This window comes from Mya arenaria, chromosome 17 (assembly GCF_026914265.1).
Source record: "Mya arenaria isolate MELC-2E11 chromosome 17, ASM2691426v1".
NCBI classification, from domain to species: Eukaryota; Metazoa; Mollusca; class Bivalvia; order Myida; family Myidae; genus Mya; species Mya arenaria.
The window spans coordinates 31377430-31389104 of record NC_069138.1 but is presented as its reverse complement, the minus strand read 5'-3'; the positions used below and the strand labels follow the sequence as shown (position 1 = coordinate 31389104).

General features: G+C 33.5%; 2 protein-coding genes across 3 annotated transcripts in view; both read left to right on the top strand.

Moving 5' to 3' along the window:
• Positions 1-1685: 1685 nt before the first annotated feature.
• On the top strand, positions 1686-2294 carry LOC128223383 (neuronal acetylcholine receptor subunit beta-3-like). The gene has a single exon (XM_052932663.1). The coding sequence runs from the start codon at positions 1686-1688 to the stop codon at positions 2292-2294; it is 609 nt and encodes a 202-aa protein (XP_052788623.1).
• Positions 2295-9218: 6924 nt separating this feature from the next.
• LOC128224761 (tetratricopeptide repeat protein 28-like) overlaps positions 9219-11675 on the top strand; it is a 30145-nt gene continuing 27688 nt past the window's right edge. For both annotated transcript variants that reach the window (XM_052934785.1, XM_052934784.1), the window contains exons 1-3: positions 9219-9351; positions 10311-10453; positions 11135-11344. In XM_052934785.1, coding sequence (XP_052790745.1) covers positions 10349-10453; positions 11135-11344 — 315 coding nt within the window. In that variant the 5' untranslated portion in view covers positions 9219-9351; positions 10311-10348. The remainder of the gene's footprint in view (positions 9352-10310; positions 10454-11134; positions 11345-11675) is intronic.

Sequence of the window (11675 nt, the reverse complement as noted above, 5' to 3'; positions counted from 1 at the left end):
TATATATATATATAAATATATATATATATATATATATATATATATATATATATATATATATATATATATATATATATATATATATATGATTGCTTTAATTTCATTTTAAACATAATTATTTTGAAAATATGCATAAGGTAAATTTTTTACAGAGCAGTAGAACTTTGACTCTGTTTATGGAACCATGGCTACGGTCTTCAACTTTAAAATTAGAAAATATATTTGTTTAACTTTCCTATGTAATATCAGAGAGTATTAGATTAACCTTTGACATCTACAAATAAATTGGTAATATGATATAACCACTGATTTATTTTGTTAATACTTTTCATTGAAAGCACGTATTTTGATATTATAAACACCTTAACTTTTATGAAAATGTAAAAAAATCGACTAAAAAATAGGAAATTACTTCAGATTCTTTATGAATACCGACCCTGCTCTGATAAAGGGGCCCAACGATAGAGGACTATATTATAAATGAATAAATTATACTTTCGAATACATATATTTAATACAAATTATTAATTTACAATTAAGTACCATATCTTTTATGTAGGATTTTACAAAGATGTGCTGCAGAACAGGGACAGGGTGTTACATAGTGTCGGGCTGTGAAGAATTTAAACATGATGGAAATCACCGAACATGCAAGGAATGGTGCTTTATTGAAGCTATATTAAATTTTGGTTTTAACTGCCAATTATATCAAGTGTTTATGAATAATAACCATATTATAAGTTTGAATTAAAACAAAAGAAATATTTCATTTTTAAAGCATTAAATTATATGAAGGCAGGAGGATACCATGCTCGTCTCCATTCAATTAGAAGGATGCCTAAAACGGAGGACATGGTATCGTACCATTCCATAACTCTGAAACGGGCACGATAAAACATGGTTGAAAATAAATAAATAATTTTAATGCATTAATAATGTTAAACTCATTTGACTTAAATGATCAAAACAAGAAGCATTTTATTTGTGAACAGGTATAAAATATTAGCGATATTTTGGCACTTTTTTAACTGGAGGATTTGTGGCCACGTAGCTATCGATATGTTTTATATTTGAACACAAATAATGTGCTTTATTGTTCCGATCGTTAAGCCAAACGGGTTAAACATGATAATGCATTAAAATTATTATTATTATTATTAAATTGCATTGACCTATATTTTACGCATTTCGGCTTAAACCCCATTTCAAGTAATTTAAAGTAAAAAAAGGTTAGTCTTCAACCAGATTTTGGAATTTCCGATTGTTTAACACTAACTTACTTTTAGTTGGGTATTAAAATGAGTGTGAACGTTAATAGGATTTGGCAGTGAACAATAAAACTTCGAGTTTATAGATTTCAGCAATACTAGAAATGGGATGTACTTTGGAAATATTTATTATTGAACCTCTTCAAATTAAGCTTCTTAGAGATACCTTTGTCCTACAGAACAACACTAATCCAGTCTTGATTAATTATATATTGACACGAGCTTTTCAAAAAGCGTTCAAACTTGAGGTTGAAATTTAGTAGGAGAAGTATTCTGTATCAATAAAATTATCAATAAAATTATACACAAAATCATATGAAAATGAAATCACTTTCTTTCATAGTGGTATGCCTGTTTCTTGAATTAAATTTGATGCCGTTTGCGCTTACTCAGAATAAAACGCGTCATCAAATGCAAATGGATTACTTCTACACTTTAGCTGATCTATACAAGATTAACAATGTAAGTACAGCGGAATTCTTTCCATTATTGGGAACCGGAACAAACAGCACTAAACTGTATATTGAAACAGGGATACAGTTGCTCGCCCTTCATGACATGGATGAAGTGTCGGGGTCGCTGAATCTCATGCTGTATTTAAATTTGACCTGGACAGACAATGTTGTCCGAGCCTCTGGGTTGGACAGTGATGAACTGTTCTACGGAAGAGCCAATTACAATTTAGACTCTTTGTTACTTCCACATGGCACAATATGGACGCCGCCGATCGTTCTGCTGAATTCTGTCGATCTGGACCCTGAAATTGGTGGCATGTCGTTCAAACCCAGGTACTATCTTAATACAGGTGTTGTTGTTTGGAAACCGAAAGTGAAAGTGCAATCAACATGCTCCCCAGACGTGACCTTTTACCCGTTTGACATTCAGTCATGCTCGTTTAGTTTTGTGCTTTGGGATCATGATGTTGCTTATGTAGACTTTGTGAAAACCAACGATAAGATAAACATTACACTTTTCGAAGAAAATGGAGAATGGGAGTTTATCAGGTCAAGTGTAGAAACCAAATAGTTGAATGAGTGGCCAACGTTGAAAGCAGCGATTGTGATAAAGAGAAGACCCCTTTACTATGCGTTCAACATTATAGCGCCAGTTTTGCTTCTGGTAGTCCTGAACGGGTTTGTGTTCTGGCTGCCTGTTGAAACTGGAGAGCGAATAGGATTTTCTGTAACTTGTTTCTTGTCTTTTGTTGTCTTACTAAACATGATCATGGATATGTTGCCTCGATCATCGTCGCCCATGTCCTACTTATGCTACTATGTCGTCTGCATGATGTTCTTCAGCGGGATAACAACGATTATTGTCATTCTTGAAATGCGGCTATTCCACAAAACAGAGACCGAAAAAGTGCCAAGATGGCTTCAACGGTTTTTGCTCTTCTTGAAATGTCACTATTGTAAGAGGGAACAGTTACAACGATGCTGCAAGTGTGCAAAAGTCCGAAATAGTCAGACAATCATTGTTGATAAAGAGAAGCAGGAAAAAACGACCGGGACCGACGAAAGCAACGTCTAGGAAAGCCAAAGAAGCGTTCTTGGAGGAGGTAATTGTCGTTGACGTTAAAACTGAAGTCTCATGGCAGGAGGTGACAAGATGTTTGGACGTCTTCCTATTTATTGCGTGTCTTGCAGTACAAATGCTCTTCACTTTTGCTTTTATCGTTCCTGTTGGAGCACAAGTAGTCGACAACTAATTTCATTGACGGACAGAAAATTGTGTAGTCTAGATGATATAATTAATTGGATATTCTACATATTTTAGACAATAACTGAAGTGTCATCTTGTTATGGTTGTATTTGAAGTATTGTTATTACTAACAATTGCTTATATAGATGTGTTCATAAGATTGCATGCACGTCCGAAACTTTGGTTTGAATGAGTTTCAACATCAACCGCGTAAGATTGCCTTTTATATTAATAGAAGAATAATTTTAACTAATAATTTTGTTCATTGCTTCTTATTCTATATTACGTTGTTTTTTTTTCTCCAACCATACAACGAAAGGATAAAGAGTTTCCACAGAAATATCAAATTTCACTACGTACGTGTTGTGCAATAATACTTGTTTGGTCTACAACAAAAGATGCCATGCTGGTTAGCGCTTCGATCATGACCGATTTATCCAAATATGTTTTAGATTTTGACAATATCTGTTTCGATGAATTCAGTTTTTTTTTATTAATAGCTATGTGGCCAAACACTCAAAAGTTAAAAAAACACACACTATAATATAGTTTCAGCTGTACTAAACATGTTTAATGATGTTGTTTTTATCATTAATATCAAATTAGTTTAAGATAATGTTCAAGTAAATGTATGTTAGTCTTCAATTTTGGCGATTTACAGAAAATGGAGTGGAATGCAAGGAGACCGTAGGACGAGCAAAACCGCTCCATTTCCTGTTAATCGTCAAAATTGAACACTAACTTATTTGCTGTTCGCAACTTCTTCATTTATTTTACCCACTAACACAGTCCTTTGGCTCACTCGCTCAAGTATAAGGATGTTTATATCGCGTAAATATCGCGCAATAGTTCAACCAACCAGCCGCTTGTTTCATTAGTTCAGTGTCAGTGATGATATAGTGTCATACGTGCTTTGCTATGGTTTCAATTCGAATTGATTTAAATCTTTTAGAGAGAAAAATACAAATTTTCTAAAGAGAAATCACCTAAAGGTATCCAGCGCATACACATACAGTCAGATCTGCAGATAATAGGCGCAGTAGCTTTCCGTTATAATACTTTTGGTAAAGTAAATAGAACCTTAGGCGTCAATTAATAGTATGTTATTGTTAGCTTTAGAACCTGTGAAGTCTAAAGACATTTTGACGAGTCCAAAAAAGTAACAGACACAAATGACACGTTATTTATCTATTTCTTTTTTGATAGCAGCGGAAAAAAACATGCCGATAATACTCTTTAAAGATGGTATATGCAGCACCTACGACCTTCGGACCAACCGAGCTTGAACTTGTCAGCAACAATCATACTCTTATTTTTTATTCTGCCATTAGGCCGGCGGAATTCGCCCTGACCTCCTGTGAAATTCACTGAAATGAAGCGAATAAAACTAAGATTTTATTGGCCATCATAAATTTATAATAGAAATCTCATTGATCATTGTAAAATTAATCAAATAAGATAAAGTAGTAGGAAACGAGCTGTTTAGATCTCGGATTATTTAAAAGTTGAAGAAAAGTAAGCAAATCATCCTTTAAGCGTAATCACAGCGAGTAAAACGCTAAAAATAGTACACAAATTGTTTTCGGACTTTATTGTTTTTGATGTAATACGGTCCTGTTTTGTTCTTCTTCCTTGCGTTGAGGCTTAACAAAAGGCCATTTTGGGTCGTGCTAAAGTGCTAACTAATTAGCTAAAGGCATTCGGAGCTCCTCGGCCATTTTATTGAAAAAAATGGCCGAGGGGTTCCGAATGAGCTAAAGGAATACTGCTGACCAATTGCTGAACATATCGATCGAATATAAAATTACCTTCTAGTGAAATAAAAGTATATGAAAAGTAATTTTATGCTTCATTATGTACTACCAGTATACGATTGTTAAATATTAATAATTATTGATAATGATATTTTTTATTGAATATATTGATATCTTTATTTTCTATTTGAACGTTTAGTTGCAAGCCACAAGCAAAATAGCTTACTACCTCAAGGTCGATCATTATAGTTTAAACGAATGTTCTCAAGAAATCGGTTCCTGTTGGTCATATATATTGACGCCCTACAATAAAACTAATAACACAGAACATGGCGTCCCGTTACCGGTTTTAGGGGTGAAAACATTGTTGTATTGAAAAATACCACGTGTTTAGCCAAACATTGCAATGCTTTGTAATACTGTGCATGATTATGATATTTCTTTCAAAAAGCTGCCCTGAATGAGGAATTTACCAACACCAATTAAACCAAAAAACAAACCCTGTTACATGTCGAACATTCAACCCAATCAGACACAAAGTCATCCCGCCGGTTTACCACGGCCGAAAAACTAGATATTTCTTGTTATTTTTAAAAGTAAAAATGGCGACCTCTTTATTAAAAATAGCATTTACAAAAATGGTAAAGTTTAACAGTAAACATGTTATTTCAAATAACAATACATAATTAATTTACAATATTTTAATCGTCTTATTTAAAGTAGCTCCTTCATATCTACAATAAAAAAAAAATACGTTTCGCTTAAATTCATTGCTGTAATCATCGTTATTTACGTAGAGTAAAATAACCTCTCAGCACAAATAAAACTTAATTTTGAACAATGCTTAAAATTCATAATAAAACAATTGTTGATGATATAGAATCAATGTTTATGTTCATTATACATTAGTAGCTTGTTGGTGGCTGCTTCAACATTAACGGTGTTAGCCAACGCGTTGTTATAATCTTGCTGATATTTCCAAAAGCCCAGAATTCGTCGTAAAATGCTCTGCAAGATATCTCATTGATTTCCTCCACTGTCTGATTCATGTTCTTTAACTGCTATGGGTTCATTGTTGACACAACTGATTCATTTGGAATGGTTGGTTACCTTGCCATAAGGTCGTCTCCTTGTCGGAAAATAGCTCATCGTGATATTTTTGTTATCATATACCAGACTTATAAATAAGTCTTGTATCCATTTGTAATCATTTGTATATCACCTTCTGATTTATCATTTTGACATATTGGTACTGAATTGCCTCTCTGACTTTCTCCCAATGTGAATTTATTTTCTGGATGTGTTTGACAAATCAAAATTGCATCTTTTTTTTTTTTACCTTTTGCGATTTTCATTTTCCTCGTTTCTTTATTTTCCTTTTTGGTGTTTTGATTTTCCCTTTTGTAGCTTTGATATGGTCTCTCACTTCCTTCCTCTTTCGCGTTTCTTTTTCCCTTTTTACCCTTGCAATGACCCTCAGCATCTCGCTTTTAACTCTATCGTCTTTATTTCGTCTCCTATCCTCTTTCACCTTCTTCTGCCTCTCTTTCTTTTAAGAAGTTCATTCTCGACCTTGTGTGGTGAATATACGGGTCTATTCTCCCTCTATACTAGTGACTGAGAGTTGGATGTTTTAGGCACTCTTTCTTTCATTGACGTGTTCACCTTAGTTTCTACAGTTTGATATTAACTGTCTTCATCACATTCAATTGCCTTTGCTGTATATTCTGGTAGGACGCTCGATACATCGTTGCTTATTCTGTCACATTCAGTGTCGGCAACTTTCAGTTTTAATACAATGCAAAGTGGAAGATAAATTGTGCGTAAAGAAGTCGTGTGTCTCCTTTAAGCATTTGTATACAATGATTGCGCGGACTTATTTTAACACAGCACTTTTTTCCTATTTTGGAAATACTATACTTATTGCATTGAATCCATATACTCATTTGTTGGCTTGTCCCTGTAGTTTTTATTGTATTATTTTTGCGTATCCTTTGTTAGAAAGGTGTGTGTTTGTTTGTTGTTTTTTTGTGAGAATATTACTTTTAACATAATTAACTTGGTAATTCCAGTTTAGCTTGTGAACATTATCGATGCCAATGACCTTTTGACTTTCCACCTGCTCTACGTGTGTATTATTTACCTCTAAGGCTTGTTTATTCAAATTCTATAATGTATCTGAAAAGCCTATCACCATGCAATTTCACTTTTTGAGTGAATGAGTAGGCTGTTGGCCCACGCTGTCAACATTAGTTTGCTATTATGATGGTAGACATATTATGATTCTTGTTGTATACAAAGTCGATTCGTCAATATAAAAGACAATAGAAGAGTTAGGAAACGGAAACTGATATAATTAATGTATATAAGGAACAAAAGATGACACAATATGGAGCCCTGCGGAACACCATTTTCAGCGCCTTGGGACGGGGACTGGTGATTTCCACTTCTTAAACATTATGTCCGATTTGATAAGTATAAGATTACATGAGCATAAGATTGTCTAAGCGTCTGAGAAATGGTAAAGGCGCAATTTATAAATTCAATCGCGATTAATGAAATCAAATGTCGTTCTAAGTTCTAAAAGAATCCCTGTATTTTGACCAAAAACTAACCATATTAGAAGGGCCGTTGGACATGAATAATGTTGCCAAAATACTCTTATTTTCCCAAAAAATATATATAAGAAAAGTTTGTTATGAAATAGATTTCGTTGTTATTAAAATGAAATATATCTGATTTAGTTAGGTGATTGTTTTAAATCTGTTTAATCTATGAAAATAAGGTTATTTTCGCGGTAATAATTATTCTAGCGAAAATAAGATTTGTGTTGAAAAATAACTTCGGTTAATCATTTTTTGTCTATTATAGTGAGATAGAATATGCTAAACTTTCCATGAATTATTTACATATATGTTTTATACATTCGACAATTTAAGACAAATGAAATCAAAACCAACCACGATCTTTAAGTCAATGTACTTTAGTATCCAAGTAATTAAAGAAGCGACCTTTATTCAAGTGTATATAATTTATGTTCAATTATTTATATAGATTAACTATTGATTTAGCCGCATTTGATAGTTTTGTGCCGCGTGGACGACTCTTAGTGACTCCTTCCCGAGATCTAAAAAGATCAAGAAATGTTTCTATTTCCTCGTTTTATTATGAGATGAAACATTTCGAAGTCAACAGTAAAAGTGACTGAGCGAGGAAAGACACAACTTTTAGAGAATTGCCAAAACTATCATCATCCAATGACAAAGGATGTTACAAAAAGTCATGCCAATACATGGCCAATGAAATTGAGACAATTAATCCAGACGCAGGGGACACTAGGGGCTGGGCCCTAAAAATGCCATTGTCTGACTTAATCTTAATTATCAGTAAAGCTGGGCATTCTGTTTATATTACAATCTAAAGTTTCGCAACAATCTTTAGACGTAGTGATAGGTTGTTAAGAAAAATAATTCCACAGACTAATTGATAAAAAAAATGCTATACGCTGTGTTTACTATAATATAAAGTTTGACAACTATGTTTGGATAGAGTAATAAATTTCATGAAATAATTTGGCTATTATCAAATTTCACTTTAAGCACCAGAAATGTATGTTTCTAACAGACAAAATATTCTAAAATTATGAAACATGAAAAGTATTAATGACATTTCGTAAAACTTCATTACACGTTGTTACATCAATTTATGATGATGCCAGGTTATATATATGACTCCATATAACAATTAGAAGAGTCTATCTTCGGTGTTATTGTAAATGGTAATTTAACTTCCCCAGAAAGTTAAATTTCGGTGTTCGTGGGTTGGTTCATTAATTAATCGATCGATTAATTAAGTACAATAATTTGTTGATTCATCGATGATCGATTGATACATGTATGCTAATTAATTGACTAATCGATTGATTGATTTATCAAATGATCGATTGATTGATTGATTGATTGTTAAAAGGAAATAAATAGTAATTGATATATTGATTGATTGATTGTTTGATTGATTGATTGATTGTTTGATTGATTGATTGATTGTTTGATTGATTGATTGATTGATTGATTGATTGATTGATTGATTGATTGATTGATTGATTGATTGATTGATTGATTGATTGATTGATTGATTGATTGATTGATTGATTGATTGATTGTCGGTTGGTCAGGTGGTTGGTTGATCGGTTGGTTGGGGTTGGTTGGTTGACTGTTTAACTGTCGATTGGTCGGTTGGTTGGTTGATGGCTCGGATGGTTGACGGTTTATCATTGTGGGGTTGGTTTATCGATCTATTGACAAGAAGACGGATGGACGGATTGGTGGAAGAGTATATCGATAAGAAGTGATTGATTGATTGAGTTATTCTTTATTCATTCATCATCACAACATTGCATTTTTAACGGATTTACAAAATTTTCTTTCGTACCCTATAATTCGACTGAGGGACCAAATGCGATTAAGTCTACGTCAAGTAAGCTCAATTACAGATTGTTTTGATTGGAAACGTGATGGGATAATATTGAAGTTTTCACGGTTTGGGGTCGAAATAAATGACCAAGGAATGGGTTTTTGAATTGACATCAGTAACACAGATTTGGCGACTATTTCTGATTCGATTTGATTGTAATTCACTTTCCTTATGTAATGAAATGATACATTTATTGTTTAATTTTTAGGTGGGTGGGGAAAGGGTTTATTTTATAAACCCAAAAGCCATAAACATTCTTTTTAAGTTTTATGAAGCAATGTCTTACATGTTGAAGTCGTTGTAGACTATTATAATTCCAAGAAAACAAGGTGAAATCAGCAGTTAAGTAAACCTGTGAGGAAATTGCCAGGTACATGTATCTCCAGCCAATATTTTAGTCCATATAAAAAGCTGCTTAAGAGTCTTTGATAATTTTTGATTTGGCGACTCTATGCGTCCATTTCCCACTTGTTATTTTCCTAGCCAAGAATGACAGATCCCAGCGCTAAGTATATTGAGCAGAAAGATAACGGGCACCTGCTATATAGATAGATTGCTAAATTGCGATGCTTTAATTGTTGTCAGAAGTCGATCTGAATTGGTGTTTCATGAATTAATATACAAATGTTGAAAAAAATCCTTATACCCGCATTATTGTGGCTAGCCAAGATTTGAACCCATGACTGCAGTAATAACAAATTTACACATTTAATGCACTCAAGAATAAAAATTGTCTTTTGCACACTGTTTTACTGGTTACCAACACTGTATCCTCCTCTTCTACATGTTCTTGACCACTAAAGTGATCTATTGGCAATCATCCCTACATGTATATACAATGTATATTAACACCTGACACCTGAGTGATAAAAACTGGGAAAATGTCCAGTGAGTGGGTGATCAAACTTATGATCACTACAACACAAGCATAGAGTACTACCATCTACATGTAAGCTTAACTTGTAATATGACAGCTTGTTCCAACACTAGTGACAGCATCCCTAGCTAATGTCTGTGCAATGTGGTACATGTTTATGCACGGAGATAAAAAATGTAGCCTCATCAAATATATTCCAATTATTACAAGTAAACCATAATTATCATTTGCTTGCAGGTGTCATGTTTGGCTAGATAACTTAGCAAAGCTGCAGTATGGAGAGGTCAGGCGGATATGGGGCATCACTCGCCCCAAGCTTCAGCTTGCCCAGTCTTGTGGAGGGCAGCGAACCAATCAGCGAGGCAGAGGAGTTTGTGGAGGTACATTATACGATATATCTGACCCATGCTTGACAATGTCTCCTGCATTCTGAGTGACTGGCATGAGAATCACAAATCACATGAACATAGTGTTGGGATTCGGGCCAAATTTTATTATTGGTTATCTTAAATCGAAAACTGACCAATACCGGTTATCAATTATTTATAAAATATTTCATGCATGCATTATTTGTTTTTAGCTTATTTTTTATGAAGTTTTTATAGGCACCATGCAAAATTTTACACTGTAAAACCCTGTACATATCTAATTTTATTGTCATTATATAATATTTATTCTAAAAATTATAATATACGCAAGCATGAGATGTACTTTATAACCATTGAATATCTGTTGATTTTTGGTTTTCAAAGACAATATTAGAGCAAATGTCAACAATTGCTGAAGGATTTCAGCTTTTGGTATCTTAGTTTCAACACTCCTATTGTTTGCCACATTTTATTTCATCATACAAAAAAATTGCATATTACAAAAAAGCGAGCAAGTCTCTTTAATTTATTTAACTTTACCTCTCAGATATGTTCACTGCAAGAGAGACATTTATGTGTAAAAAACTGTTTCCAGAATGCCAATGAAGGCTTGGGAGTTTTTATTATCTAGTTTAATTAAAAATAATTATCTGTGATACCATTTCAATAGAAGTATTAGTATTTTACCCACAGATGCGCTCATTGCGAGAGAGTGGCGACAAAGCCCTTGAGGTGAATGATTTTACAGGGGCAATTAAATATTACAATGAGGCTCTCGAGATTGACGAACACAACCCGGATGTGCTCTTGGCTCGCGCAGCTGCTTGTATAGAGATGAAAGACTACATCAGCGCACAGCGTGATACAGAGTTCCTTGTTGGACAGGACCCAGGAAACTTTCAGGTTCACTACTTGTTTCAGTTAGAATAGAACAATATTTGACTTTGGAGAAGATTTGGTGAAAAATTATTATACATTGTCAAATGCAATTGTTGACTGTTAATGTACTTTGAAGAAGTTAATATATAAATTTAGTATTCATTGTTTTCCTTATTAGAACTAAATATCAGAAGAAATTGATAATTTGATGGCATATAGTATATTAATTATGTACCTACACTCACAAAACAGTCAGATACTCAAGCGGGAAATATCGCACTTCGGCTGTATTCAGTGTGTAATGAAACAAATGTCCCTAACTAATAGCAAGATCAATTTCTGAGTCTGACAGTTT